Source organism: Patagioenas fasciata, chromosome 2, assembly GCF_037038585.1.
Source record: "Patagioenas fasciata isolate bPatFas1 chromosome 2, bPatFas1.hap1, whole genome shotgun sequence".
In the NCBI taxonomy this organism is placed as follows: domain Eukaryota; kingdom Metazoa; phylum Chordata; class Aves; order Columbiformes; family Columbidae; genus Patagioenas; species Patagioenas fasciata.
In genome coordinates this window covers 29,819,408-29,835,066 of record NC_092521.1, presented here as the reverse complement: position 1 = coordinate 29,835,066, position 15,659 = coordinate 29,819,408, and the positions used below count along the sequence as shown (strand labels likewise).

The following is a 15,659-nucleotide window of genomic DNA, read 5'->3' as shown; positions in this document are numbered from 1 at the left end:
TTTTGAATGTCTCCAGAGGAAGAGACTCCACAACTTCACTGAGGCATTGTGTCCCACAGAGAACTGAATCACCAAGGGTGAGATCAGGTCCTCCAGAGAGGCTGTAAAGTCTCCATCCACTGAGGTTTCCAAGTCTCAGCTAAGTAAAGCCATGGCTGACCTGGTCTAGCCCTGGATTACTGTTCCCCCTGGGGCAGGCGGCTGGACCAAATACCTTGCAGCTCTGTGAAAAAGCAGGAGATCCGCATCAGGTGTTGAACACATTGCATGTGCAGTGATACCTTCAGCCTCTGATTCCCCTCTGTGAAACTGGGAGAATGGCCCCTCCCAGGGTGTGAAGTTTGTTAGGAGGCGGTGCGAAGAGGCACATCAGAGAGAAGCATTGCTGATGCAGAGCAAATTGGAACTCCTACTTCTCTCTCATATTTGCTAGAGGTTTTTTAACAGGTCACAGAATCACTGTGATTCTGTGAAATTGGAACTCCTACTTCTCTCTTATATCTGCTAGAGGTTTTTTAACAGATATTAAGCTTCAAGCTAGGAGACATGATCTTTAGAGCTGATCTGTCAATGGTCTTGTCCATGGAACAACAACTCACATCTTGCCATATTGGATCGTCTAGCTGCATATTAGCATGCTACCATTTACCGTTCATTCAAAATAAAAATCAGAATATGTCCTGATACTAGGCAAGTTTTCAACTAGTAAAATGAATCATATCTTACTTTATCTTCTACCAAAGTAGCTTAATCTGAGATCTGACCTCATTTACAGACCAGTTTTCAACTACATTGGTATAATGCCTTTACACACCTTAATTTGAAAAGAAGCAGAATGATGTTTTGGGTATTTAGGGTCATATTCAATAGCCTCTATTTGGCCCAAAGTGATGTTTGGGTCTTGATTTTGGCCATTTTGGTTTTTATTTGGGGCTTTTTCAGTTTCAGTTATAAGCTGCAGTGCAAAACTAATCTGCAGTTATCCACTGGGCTTTGGGATGTTTTTTATCTCAGGGTCAAGCTGGGTTCTTATAATTCTTATCATTCTGCAAGCCAAAGTGCAACTTTGTCAACATAAGCCATACACATCCCCATGGGGGTGTACACACAGGTGTAGCATGTTGTAATAATTTTGCTGATGATGTACACAAAAATAAATAAGAATTAGGTCACAAGTTTTATGGCCAGTAGTATGCTGGGTGTCATTGCAAACAGATTAATTACTGTGCTTCAATTACTTTTGTTCGTAAAGTCTTCAGCTTTGGTTCTCAATTCATGTAAGGATCAGTTTTGTTCAGAAACAATAATTTCTTTTCAGCTACATGCTAGATTAGAATTAAAAGTTGGAGGATGTGCCTTAAATGTGGAGTAGAAATATCGGAGTGAATCTGTCATGCATCAACAGCAACTGACAGTTTATATTGCTACAGTAGTGACTCTGTAGCTAATACTAAAGTATTTGCTTAATTTAAAAAGTATAAACCAATTTTCAACAAATATAGATTTATTGGTTTTGTTTTTTCTTTTCAATTGCCTCTAATGCTTTGTACAAAAACAATCTTCCTGAAGTCCATCACACTTGGGTCTTGTAGCTTGTATTCTCATGGGTAAGGATGGGAGGCTGAATCAACTTTTGTCCTCTAGCTACTTTGTCAAACATTTTCATAACCACACAGATAGCCACCAGAAAGTACTTGTAAGTCCAAACAAATTAGGAATTTTATCAAAAACAATAATTTGCCAGGAAGTACCTACTAGGTATGGCCTTGTTTATTGTCTTGCCATCTAAATCAAGGGACAGAAACTACAGGTAGGTTTCCAGACACACTATGAGCAACAAATAGTCAAAATGAAAAATTACCAACTTTCAGACTGCATTTTTCCTGTGAACTATTTGTTGACTACCTGAAAATAGCAAACATCTTCACAGAAATTAGGATGAATATGTAAAGGAGGAAAACTGAAACATTTCTCAGATAATGTAATTCATCCTGCAGATCTATCCTTTTTTGGTGTACAAGAGAATATGTGATAGAAATGGAAGGTACATCTTCTGAGACAGTGAAGTTAGTGAAGCAAAACTGAGGGTTGTTAGTGTGGCTTATATAGTAGTATTATGTCTAAGTGTTCACATTTCTTTGGTAGAGACAGAGGAACCTGAAAGATAGAGCATAAGGCTTTGTGTCCTCACAAAACTAATGTTTTTATTCACATACACACATATTAATAATTATTACACTTTAAATCTGAAACCAAATATGATTTGATTTCAAGTAGACCTTGCCTAGGTGTCAGTAGTTAGTTGTATTTCATAGTCTGGCTGATACTTTATAGGCTATAAAACTGTCTTGCTGTGTAGAGCATTCATAGAAAAATAACATTCCAGTCATGTAAGTCATATAAGGGTGAGTAACGGTAATGTGGTTTTGCTGGGAGAAGGCAAAAATTGTGTGAGGGGAGTTCAGCAAGAAGGTAAGAGAAGGAGAAGGAGGGAAGAGAGAGGGAGATATCTTAACAGCTTTAATTCCTTCTCAGAGTCTTGTGGTTTGGGAAGAGATGCTGGAGGCAATTCTCAGCACTGAATTGCTATGGTAGCTTGATTCAATAGACTATACAAAAACAAATTTAGGCTAAGATGTGTCTGTATTGTTAACTTCTAGTGTGCATTTCCCACTGTGATAAAACACTTGAAATGCAACTTTCTATAAATGTTTACTAGCCTTGATGCAAAGTGCAAGCAAAGCCCTAATCTGACAAGACCTGTGACCACAGGATATAGGGGCACATGCTACAGAAAATGGCAATAATGGAAGCACAAAGCTCCCCAAGCCCTCTTTTGTGCAGTCATTTCCTTATTTTCTAAAATGTTATGAAATTCATCTGTATGAAAGAGAAAACGTGGATACACACATCATTGTCTGAGAAATGTTTAAGATAAATAATATATTTAAGATGAATAGTTATATCAGATCCCTTGATTTCAACAGCTTTATTCTGGCTTTACAGTGAGGTAGCTCAGAGTGGCGACATTTGAATACCCTACTGTAAATCAAAAGGTCTTTCCAGTGGTATTTTAGGAATTCCTCTAGTTTATTACTTTTTTATTCCTTTATTCTTCACTGTGTATACAGAAAGTGAATGGACAGAGGCCCTTCCAGAGCCCTGAAGTATTAGGAGGGGGCACAGATTTGTTGGAAGCCAAGGAAAGTGTGGTCAGCATAGTTAGCACTTCTACAGAGGAAACACAAGTGGTTGTGTGATGCACAACTGCCTTTTCCACTCATCTCCCACCAGACTGGAATTGAGTCTAGTCCTGTGCTCAGTTACAGAAGGATCCCCTTTGTATCAGGTGCGCATCCCATATCCATTTACCATGGAAATTATTGCACAATGGGTCAGGAATACAAGAATGCTTTGTTGGATTCACAGTATCTGCTATTTCCATTTATATTGTAACTTCATGTGCAAAGTGCATTCTTGGAAAAACAAGTAGTATGTCTTGTCTTCACAAGCCGTATTCAGGACACTGACAATTATGCTCTCTTTCATTGTCTCCATTTTGCTGCTTTGAACCTTGAGCTGCTCAATCCAAAAGAATTAAATTTCATCAGTAAACGTAGTGTAATTGAGAACAGAATTAAATTTAATTTAAGCCTTCTGACAGTTTGAAAAGAGGAGAGGAAAACATGCTGCAATTTTCTACAATTTTTTTTTTCTTTACATAAACTCTGACAGTGTCACATTGTATTGATTAATCTTTTGTGAACTGTGCTTTTCTGTTTCAGTGCTTCTAAGACAGCTACTCTGAAGGGTGCCTAAAGTTCTCACAGACCTGTGTTTGTAATCTTAAGTCTTTCAGCTCTGATGCTACCACTGTGATTTTAATTTATCAGTCTGCTGTTTGGTGAAATGTTGTAGAAATGCTTTAAAACCTAAATCCATCTCTTATTCCTACACCTGTCAATGACAGTCTTCTGTACTTTTCAAACAAAGTGGAATGGTACTCCTGCAATGCATACAATATTGCTAATATATTGGACAGTCACTCACATGTGTGTGGTTTTTGGCAGTAGTACCTTGAATACACTGAATTTAAAACACATTTTTAAGAGCCAGGACTCATTACTCTTGTACTAAGAAAAAATACCATCTGGACATGAAGAATTTCCTAGTCACTCAATACAATTAAAGGACACCTTGTGAAATCATAAGGCCACTGGTTAGGACACTGGAAAGCTTTTACTTTACCTTAACTATATGTCCCTATAGGAAATATAAGTAATTGGAGATTACTTTATATGACAGGAAAAATAGTTTAACAGCAGGAGGAGAAAAGTCAGGGAGACATTAAATATATTTACTCAAGTTTCTTCACATGGAAAAATTACTATTCTGTTTCTAAAAAGCATCAGGCTAACAGTATTAAGCATAGACTGCCACTGTAGCCACAGTAAGTAGTTTGTATTAGAAGTAATTCTAATGCTCAGCACTCAACTGTACCGAAAAGTGTTGGGGCTGAACTTTGCCTTGAAATCCCTTCATCACTTGTTCCTGTCTGGCTGCCATAAACAGACCAGCTCAGAGACTGAACATTAGTCTTGATGTCTCTGCTATCCTGTGTTTCACAAGCTTTGCCTAATCCTCTACAGGAAAGAGTATAAATAAACTTGATTACTTGATTGTGTACATGCAAGTTTTAATGTTTGACCAAGTTTTGCCGAAAATTCAGATTGGAGAGAAAGTTCAAGGGTTTTCCTAAGATATGTTTCATTGGGAAAACATTTTTAAGGAGAGAAGATGAGAGTAAAGAAAGGATGTATCTGAAGACAGACAAAAATACAGCCTAATCATATTGCAAATAAATTCTGTCTAGTGTCTGCAGAAAGATACTTTAATGGAAAATGGAGTACTGTATGTCAGCTATTTTATGTATACCTCTTGCTCGGACAGGTTGTACCTCTTCAAATTAGATTTGCCAAAAACTTCTCAGTTTTGTAGAAAAAATTTCTCAGTTTACAGTACTACATTCCTTGCTGCACTTTTAAAAACTTGGTTCCATACTTCTTCCCCAATTCAGGAAGAAAAAAATCTATCTTGCACTTATTAATTGAATGAACATGTCAAATTAGAATAAAACTTTTATTAAAATGGTTACAAAATTACTATGAAAATTAATCTGCAATTGAAATATACAGATAGTAGGTTGCATTCAATTGGCATTTTGGGACAAGTGATTGGGGATTTTGGTGGTTATTTTTCGGTTTTAACTATACCTGTTTGCCCTCATAACTGCATTATGGAAATGAAAGTAAAAGATTTTCTGCAATTACTTTTCCTCTTCTGGCTCTCTCTTTTTGCTATAAACCTCCAAGAATGTATTTGTTAAAGGAATCACTGACAAAATTTGCCTTTTGACAAATGTCAGCAAAAAGCAGACTCTGGAGACTATTCTCTTTCTCTGCAGAATATACAGCCTGAACTGCAAAACAGAAGAGTCCTTCCACTTCTACTAGCTTCCTCAGCCTTAACTAAAATCGAATAATCTCTAAATTATGGGTGGGATTCAGCCCACCAATTTAATTCATGTCTTTGGAGAGTGTGGGTAACCATCCACTGAAAAGAGGCCTGAAATCTCCACCCTTCTTTTTCAATAGCTCATGAAAGTCTTTGCGATCTGATTTTCTAACAGGGAAAGTTTCCACCTCCTGATGCTTGTTCTCTAAATCATCTAGTTACCCTCACCCACTCCCTTCTTTTAACATCACATCAGTTTAGATTGATTCTCTTCTGTACTCAACAGGAACAATTTCTAGCATTCTTTTTACATGACAAGGGAAATGATTTTACAAGTGACTGGAATACTAGACTCAACAATTAGGTTGATATGTGCCTCCTAAAAAGAGTTTGATTGAAGGAATATTGCTTTTGTATTTATTATTTTTATCCTGCCCTGACAACAGAGAAGCAATTGACAGTGTAAATGGTGATAGCACTGTCAATTGAATTAAGATACATTATGCCCATTTTGTCAACATTTATGATTTACGAATACGTCTTTGTACCCATGGAAAGAAAAATAGATATTAGCCAAGGCTGACTCACATGCACGACAGAAATTCTTGTTGCCATGAAAATAACAAAAGCTATTTCTGCTCTGTTCTGCATTAACTATTCTAAAGACAGAATAACTCCAATGAAGTCAGTTACACTCACCAGTGTTTGAAGCTATGTAAATTAAAACAGAATGTGATTGTTAGTTTATAAAAATGTTTTGTGGGCATAGAACACAGAACAAAACCAAGATTGTGCAGTAATAATATATTTTCAATATGCAATATAGTCAGACCATCCATAGCTTTATTTCAAAGATGCAGAAGCATAATTTTGCATTTGCCTGATTTACACATGTGCAAGTGCTGATATGCATAGGAAATTCGGATATGTACACCATAATAAATCTAAAAATATGGTCTTTGGGGAATCCTTTACTCTTCAGGGATACACAATTTAAAGCAGGCATAGTGTTAAGTGAAGTGAAGCTAAAGAGACCACTGGTACAAGATTCTCTTGGTGATACTTGGTCAGAAAAAGGAAGCATGACTTTTGCTTAACAGAAATACATTTTATTGATGAGTTTTCTTTGCTTCAGTGTGAACATTACAGTGTCTTTTACTGTCTTCAGTTTTAATAGCAGCATCATGCACCCTGTTGTTAATATTGCAGAGATAGCATATGTTTGTGGGTAATTAATCTGCCTGTTTACAGTGCCATTAGGAAACTGCTGACTCCATCAGTACACAGGCTCATTTAAACCTTTCTCTGCTTCTGACTTGCTGAGTATTTGGTATTCAACACCATGTGAGCGATTTCCTGCAGCCTCCATGACACAGGTTGTTGCGTTGCTAAGGAATAACTCTCAAGAGGTTAAGAGCCCTACAGTCACCTTGATCTCAGTGCCAGTGATTATCTGTGCTAATTTTCTGCTTCATGTTTTATATCTCAGCACTGACCAACACTTATGTCTGTCCCTTGGCATGCATAAGTGTGAACAATTATGACTGTAGATGGAGTGATGTGCTGGTTGCTTTCACAGTATAATCTATTTAATATATTATTACAAAAGAAATATTATCATTCAACTTAATTAAAAATAATTAAAAAAAGATAAAAAGGAAAAAAAAAAAACAACTAGTAAGATCAGTTGGAAAAACAGAAGAGACATTTTTTCTCCTAGGTCACCCATTTTCAGTTCTTTTCATTGTTGTTAGTTCACAGACTTTTCAGTACACATGCAGGACAACTGCTTCACAGATGAGAGGACTAGGACCTACCTTTATAAAACCCCAGACCTCTAAGGGTCTCACACAGTGTCTTGCATCCCTGGGCTATTAACTCACCAGTCACAGTGAAGGACACTTGACACCAGGAGCTACAGCATGTTGTCTCTGTGTCGCCTGTGCTGCCACATCTGCAGGTAGAATTTCAGAAATGGAAAAAGAGACACAGATCATGGATATAAAGAAGGGTCCATATCAAGATTTCCCAAAGCTTTTAACCCACCCTCCTTTACCTGTTTGATTTCATAAAGGTCAATACCTACACATAAGGTCCTACAGTACTATTCCTCTTCTGTTATTTTATTAAATAGCATGGAAGGATATATGTCTTTCCTTGATGATCAACACTTGAATTCCATCAACTTTCTTCAAGGAGACTAAGTAATGGGAAAGGGGAAAAGGAACTGAATCCCTTGCTCTGTTGAAAGCTTATTGCACCCCATTCACCTCTAGTACCTCTAGGTGCTATTCCTACAGGTCAAGTAGCTGTTACCACACCTTTGCCAAGGGTCCCAGGTACAGGGTCTCTAAATGTGCAGAACTGGCACTTTCCCCCTCTATATGAATGGTACTTCCACACAGAAATGCCTTTTGCCTGTGCAGAGAGTTCTCAAATGGTCTGTGGGGAAAGCAGAGATTCACCCCCACCTCTTGCTGGAGTCTCCAGCACCCACGGGACTTAATTCACATGGATGCCCTTGAATTGTGATGATCTCTTTTGCAATAAACTCAGACTAGAAATGGAAGCAAATTGACTCCTGTTAGCTTGTCAATGATACTAACAGGCTACACTATTAAAAGCCACAATTATGTTTGCATCTCATACCCCAACCATGAGGACAGTAACCTTTTGACAGAGAGACAGTTAAAAAGGACAAATTGGAGAATGTTTATAGCAGCAAAAGCCACATGTATACCCATTTCAGAGACTGACAACCATGCAACATACAGAATACCTGCAGTTATCTCTTATCTTGGTAGCAAAGGATGCTACTGAACTAAACCGTGCAAAAATGCAAAGCACCTTAACTTTAAGGTTAGAGGCAACATCTGTAGCAGAGCTGTCTGGATAGCTTACTCTGTAAAATGCTGTATGAAAACCACTGGGGTTTCTCAGGGTGAAAATTAAAGATGTGATAACAGTATCAAGTGCTTCTGAAGCAATGAAATATATTTAAAAGGTAATATAAGCAACCCATAAAAATTTACTATAATTCATAGATTACACTGCCATGTGAGACTAATGAGATTCAAAAATGTGCTTCTACTTTTTCCTGCTCTGGTTCCACAGATAAATATTAGACCATGTGGGCTGAAACTGCCTCTTGCAAAGCTGAAGGAAAATAAAGAACTGAGTTCAGTTTTGAGACTGAAGTTACCTGAACAAAGAACAGAGAAAAAGAAATTCTCAGAGGCTGACTGATGTGCAAAACTGCTTCTCTTAAAAGAGAAGTATTCTCCCAGATGTTACACTAAATTAAAAAAATAATTGGGAAAAAAAAAAAGACAGTAATTTTTAAAAGATAACCCACATTTTTCAATGACGTAAAAGTATTCTAAATGAAGAATGCTGTGACAGAATCTCCTCAGTGGTCCTCGGTGGTACAGTGATAATGGGAGAACAGAAGGGAGGGAAGGAGAAAAACACTTGGTTGCCACACCACAAACCCTTCCTTCATTTTGCCTACCCAAAACCTCCACTTCTTGTGACTACCTTCATCCGAGGAATGTGCTAGCCTTTCCCAGCCACTCAACCTTCTCCCAAGCCTACTGACATTTTTCCCACAGGAAAATATTGCTGCTCTTCAGCCTTACTCTAACTGATGCAAACTGAATTATTCTCCATCAGCTTCACGGTTTTCAACCTTGAAAAACTGAATTTATCTGGTCTTTATGCCAATTAAATAAATGTCACTGTCTGGGTAAAAGATTTCATGTGACAGGCCTTTTAAATTTAATCTTTTTTCTATTGTATGTTATCTTCTACTTAAAAACTCAAATTGAATATTAAGTATGGAGTTATTGCAGCTATTAATCATTCAGCTAAATAAAAACACTAGTAAACTGGGAAGAGCTGTAAATAAAATAATAGGTTTGCTACCTGCTTAGTTCCATGTAGACTGGCTATGGAGTGAAAGACAATATAAGAGCTGTTGCATAGTTTAGGGAAAATTTTGCTAGTTTTGTTTTAAGGTAAGATACAGAAACTTGATCACTGTATGAGGTCTAACTATTATTACTAAACATTATCTTCCTCCTTCTGCCACACACACCTTACCTGCTTGCTGAGTTCTCGTCTCCCAGGGCTTTGATTTAATGTTTCATATTAAATGCATATAGGGCTTTCATTTCTCAAATAAATTACCAATGGGAATACAGTTGTCCATCTGACCAGGTGAGTCTCATGATCTTCACTGCTGATCTAGTATTATGTAGGTAGATGGTACAGCTTATCCTGTCACTAGAGGTTTGCGCATTTGCATCCAAGGCAGATGTGGCAGAGAAGGAAACTGTTCCCCAACATCCTGCTTCTTTAATAGATGTTTTTGCCAGTTGCAGACAAAGGAAACTGCAAACCCTCAAAATCAAAGCACTGAGATGAAGTTATTATTGAGGTAATTTAAGCCAGACAACTCTAATTTTCCCCACATTTAAGTGATCACCCTCTGGGATATAGCAAAAGGGGAAAGAGGCATAATGTGATGAGGAAAAACAAACTCAAAGAACTCCAGAATTCTCAGTTCTTCAAACTGAATTCTTCAAATTATGTCCTAAAGAAAAAAAAAATAAAATTACAAAAAAAAAAAAAAAATTTGCACAATATTCAAGAAAATAAATTATTCAGAAGTCCATTGCCTGGGAAGACAAACTTCATTAACATGTAGCTACCAACATTCATCTCCCTTTATTTTCTATGAGTATTTTCTTCTGTGCTTTGACCTACCTTTCTGGTTTCTTATTTAAATCTTCTCCTTTTTGTGATACTTTGTTCGTGCCTTTCATCCTTCACTATTCATAACTGTCCTTCTCAGGCAAGTGAAAAACTTAGGGTTTGTGTTATTAGTCCTTCATCAGGCAGATTACAAATCCCTTGTGACTTTTCCATGCAGATCATTTACTAGTTTTTTGGTTCTATTCTTTTGGATGTGTGAAATAGATAGCCTTCATTGCTATATCTTCACCATAAAAGTAGAAAGTTGTTAATGAAATGCAAAACTAGGAAGACCAATTTAGGATTGACTTTGCAATTGACAGCTCAAAAATAGTTTTCCCCTGGAACTTTGCAATTTCCTACCTATACTTATTTCCTTTGATGGTGCCTTTCTTTTCCCAGATTGGCATATATATTCCCTTCTGAACCTGAGGGGAAATGCATCTCTGTAACATTTTCACTTGCATCAGTATGTTCCTAACTTTTTTCTTTTTCTCTTTTTGATGAAAGATTCGGCAAACTCAAGGACCAACTGTCCAACCCTTTTCGTGTTTCTCATAAATCAAATTCATTGTCTTATCTCTGCTTACCTACTTGCTCATTTAACAATCTTTCATGTATTTAAGAGTGTTCCTAGTCCACTGATGATGCTATGTTAGCCCAGCAAACAGGAGGGCTTCCGTATTAAAGTCATCACTTCGTTTGATCACTCAAAGAATTACACTATTATGATCCCCTAACTACAGAACTGTCCCATTGTGTTAAATCCTTTCTATGTGTGCTGCCAACTTTTTACACTGTTCTGCTTGCCCAAGACATCACATTTCCAAATACACTGCAGTGATAGCTGACAACAACATTGACAAATGTAATGTAGAGTGTATGTTTGAGGAAGAGAAATGGAAGGACTTTGAAAAAGGGCTTGGAATGTGAGAGTAAGCCAATAATACCACAAATGTTTTAATCACTGTGTATTTTTCTCTAAACCAGTTCGTTCTTGTTTTTCTATATTTTTCTACAGTGGTTATGTCTTTGATTATGATTACTACAGAGATGATTTCTACAATCGGTAAGTGTGGTTATATTTTTGTACATCCTACACCATTTCTACTCTTTGTTTATAATGTAATCACATCACGTGGTTAGACAGGTCTGTTCTGATTTTCAATATTATTCATTTCATTATTTCTATTGTGTATCAGAAGAAGACTATTTGAATATATCACAAACAGCTAAGATTACCACCACCAAATGTATGCTGATTTGACAGCTGTTTTGGTCTTATCCTTCTCTAAGAGCTTTTGGGGCATTTTGTGTGCTGAACAGTTTAATGGCAGTTTAACTGCTCAGTGTTTCTTCCTCCAGAGTTCTTCCAGGCGTACTTTTCCTGGAGTATATAGCAGCTGTAAATTTTTTCAGTATGACATGCATGTCTTTGTCTTCTCATCTGTGTGTATGAAAAGATATAGAATGTCTCCTGAAAAATGTGTCTTCCAAGAATGTTTAGAAGTCTAGAAGGACCTTATCATAGAATCACTTTTGTTGGAAAAGGCCTTTAAGATCATCAAGTCCAACCATTAACCAAATACTGTCAAGTACACCTCTAAACCATGTCCCTAAGGACCTCATCTTTGTGTCTTTTAAATACCTCCAGGGATGGTGACTCCACCACTTCCCTGGGCAGCCTGTTCCAGTGCTTCACAGCCTTTTCTGTGAAGAAATTTTTCCTAGTATCCGGTCTAAACCTTCCCTGGCACAACTTGAGGCTATTTCCTCATGTCTTATAGCTTCTTACGTGGGAGAAGACACCAACACCCTCCATGCTACAACCTCCTTTCAGGTAGTTATAGACAGCAGTAAGGTCTCCCCTCAGCCTCCTTTTCCCCAGGCTAAACAGCCCCAGTTCCCTCAGCTGCTCCTCATCAGACTTGTGCTCCAGACCCCTCACCAGCTTCGTTGCCCTTCTCTGAACTCTCTCCAGCACCTCAACATCTTTCCTGTAGTGAGGGGCCCAAAACTGAACACAAGATTCAAGGTGCAGCCTCACCAGTGCCCAGTATAGAGGGATGATCGTTTCCCTAGTCCTGCCGGCCACTCTGTTTCTGATACAAACCAGGATGCTGTTGGCATTTTTGACCACCTGAGCACACTGCTGGCTCATGTTCACCCGGCTGTTGACCAGTGCCCCCAGGTCCTTTTCTGCCCAGCAACTTTCCAGCCACTCTTTCCCAAGCCCATAATGTTGCACAGTATTGTTGTGACCCAAGCGCAGGACCCAGCACTTGGCCTTGTTGAACCTCATACAACTGGCCTCAACCCATCGATCCAGCCTGTCCAGATCCCTCTGTATGGCCTTCCTACCATCCAGCAGATCAACACTCCCACCCGATTTGGTGTCATCTGCAAATTTATTGAGGGTGCACCTAATCCAGATCATTGATGAAGAGATTAAATGGAACCAGCCCCAGTATTGACACCTGGGGAACACCACTCATGACTGGCTACCAACTAGATTTGACTCTTTGGGCCGGGCCACCCAGCCAGGTTTTTATCCAGCAAAGAGTATGCCCATCGGAGCCATGAGAAGCGAGTTTCTCCAGAAGAATGCTGTAGAGAACTGTCACGGAGGCACCCCGAGGTTAGTTTAAGGGACAACAGGGTCCAAAACAACTTTCATTAAATTGGTGAGAAACAGGGTTTTAGCACTCCAAAAGTGACTTAAATACAGGTTTGGATATCAGTTGACGAAAATTATTGAGGAGCAGCAACTAATACAACAGGCAGTCCACAGAGTGCACATGGCTTCACCAAAACAATGCTGGAACCGTTTCTGAGTCCGGGAGGAGTACACACTTGCCTGAACACGGTGCGGGATTATTTTTAAAGAGATACACGTACTCGTAGTGAGTATGGAAAGTCAGTACACTCACGACTCTGCGATCACCTTTGGAGGAAAAATTACATAATGATCTTTTCTATGATAGCTTACAGCTCCTCTGAAACATTTTTTTTCCAGTAATGTCAGACAGGAGATCGTGACCAACCTGCAGATCATCCAATGTGATAAATGATGAGTGACATCAAAAATAATATTTCTGTCAAAAAAGTTAAAAAAAATGTTTTAACATTCATCTTCATACATAACTGTTTAGTTATGCTCACAGCAGTTAGAAACTGCTTATTCAGTAAGAATATCCAAGGGCATGGAGTTCAAGTTCAGTGGGGTGACAGGATCTCTGTGGCACATTTTGTAGTCAGCTATGGAAAAGGAGGGAGCTGGTTACATTGTCTGTAGGATTACAGTACAGACAACAGTAAGGATCCTGGGATTTAAGCACAGTTTACTTGCCATAAAACAAGCTAGAAAGCTTAAGTTTGATTCTGCCTCCAGTTCAGCCTGCTGTTAGACCCTGTGGTGAGTGAATTACTGTTTCTCATGTGTCTGTTTTCAAATACCTATCTATCTGCCCAGCTGGGTGACAGTAGTTAGAATTGTGAAAACTAAACATGCAGTTATACATTTCCATAATTACTAGTTGCAAGTATCATTTGAGAGAAACTCAAGAATATTTTGTGAGAGTATTGCTTGTCCCTCTGCTTCAGTTTCTGAACTGGTAATCTTTATTTTCTGAGCCTTCTTGTCCTGACTTGTCATATTCAGAGCCCATAGCTTTTATGTTTTGAATGTATCTGTAGCTTTGATTACCTTTTCTACTGTGTACCTTTTCTTCTACGTAGGTTAGTTAGCTGCTCTTGATAACTGTGTTTTTAGAATTGGGTATTCTGTTTGTGAACACTAGTTCATTTTGTTTGTAGAATATCTTTTATTGACTGTAGTGGTAATTCTCTGAATATCTACTTGCCTCAGTGGCTTTAGTTTGAACAAGATATTTTTATTAAGCATGCCTGGGAATTCCAGTGATTCAATGTCAATTCATTCTCCAATAAAGAGAACATATGCTGGGACATCTTTTGTATACATTCAGAAGGACATACAGGTCTCTCACTGTAAAGATTCTTTTGCTATTTTACAAACTGCAGGATATATCTTTATGGTGATGGTTGGCTTCAGAAAAGTTCATTTTTTTTCTGTCTTTAAGGATAGCAGACAGAAAACTAGAATTTAAGCTATGCCTGTAATAAAAGAGTTGAAATGTCACTGGAACAAAATGTACTGCTGCAAGTTGTGTGCAATGAAATCATGTGGACCTGTGGAAAGCAGGTTATGGATTTTCCATATTGCAAATAACAGAGATCCGTAATGCATCCTTCATTTAAATTATGCAAAAAATCTGAGCTATGCACTGGTCTGTGACTGAAATCTGAATATAGCACTTGATGTGCATAGGTCCTTGAAATCTAATTTGACTGTGATATAAAGTGATTACAGTTTCAAAGGGTAATTTTCTCAAAGATAACATGAAAATTTAGTTGACAGGGCTTCCATGACATGATATCACAGAAAGTTTTATGGAGTTCAGCTGACTTAATCTTTTCTAGACTGTTTGATTACCACGGCCGTGTCCCCCCACCACCTCGTGCAGTAATTCCACTGAAGCGTCCACGTGTGGCTGTGACAACAACTCGCAGAGGCAAGGGGGTTTTCTCCATGAAAGGAGCATCACGATCCACCTCAAGTGGGGCTTCTTCCTCAGGATCCAAATGTGAGTTGCTCATATCAGTTGGATATTATTGAAAAAAATGATCCCAGTAATTTCTGCAAACAGTTTCCACTACATTACTCTGCTGCAGTCATTCCCTACCCTCAGCCTTTAGCTGGAAAACCTGGTTTGATTACCAAAGCTGCTGTGCCTTTCCTGCAAGTCAAAGAGCACACTGATATAACTTTTGAAGGAAATCCCTTCAAAAATATTTGACCTACTCCCTTCACCTCAGAAGAAACTTATTTAAAATCTCTTGTCATCCCAACTGCTTATGCACCGTGATGTCTTGTGAATAACTGATAATAAAGCAAAGCTAATAATCTTGTTATAGACAGAGGTGGAATAATTTCTGTTGACACTTGATGTGATCTGGGATTGGTGGGCTGGGTGGGCCAGGGGAGGTTGGGTTGTGTGTGCTTTTTTTGCCAGATTCCTTTGAGGTTAGAAAGAGGCAAACTGTCTTTGCCTGTTCTAAAGGGAGTCCAAAACAGGACTTGGCAACTTGGGGTTATTCAGCCCTTCTTTAGTGAGTTGGTCTTAGAAGAGCTGATGAACCATAGGCATTCCCTCTTTCATGTTCACCAAGCTCCCCACCCCATAGTATGTCGTGGGAACTTCATCTTCCTCTTCGTGCATCTTTCAGCACCCACCTGTCTTCCCCTGCCCCTTATGTGGAGTGATACTGTCCTTGGAAGCGTCACTGGAAGAGGAAGAGAAAGATCAGGT

General features: G+C 38.5%; 1 protein-coding gene across 9 annotated transcripts in view; it reads left to right on the top strand.

The window, feature by feature from the left end:
- Positions 1-15,659, top strand: part of RALYL (RALY RNA binding protein like) — a 384,238-nt gene that overhangs the window by 335,950 nt on the left and 32,629 nt on the right. For 8 of the 9 annotated variants that reach the window (XM_065832023.2, XM_065832022.2, XM_071803975.1 and 5 more), the window contains 3 exons: positions 11,291-11,338; positions 14,770-14,933; positions 15,577-15,657. In XM_065832023.2, the coding sequence (XP_065688095.1) occupies positions 11,291-11,338; positions 14,770-14,933; positions 15,577-15,657 (293 nt within the window). The remainder of the gene's footprint in view (positions 1-11,290; positions 11,339-14,769; positions 14,934-15,576; positions 15,658-15,659) is intronic. The other variant, XM_071803977.1, reaches the window with a different exon arrangement.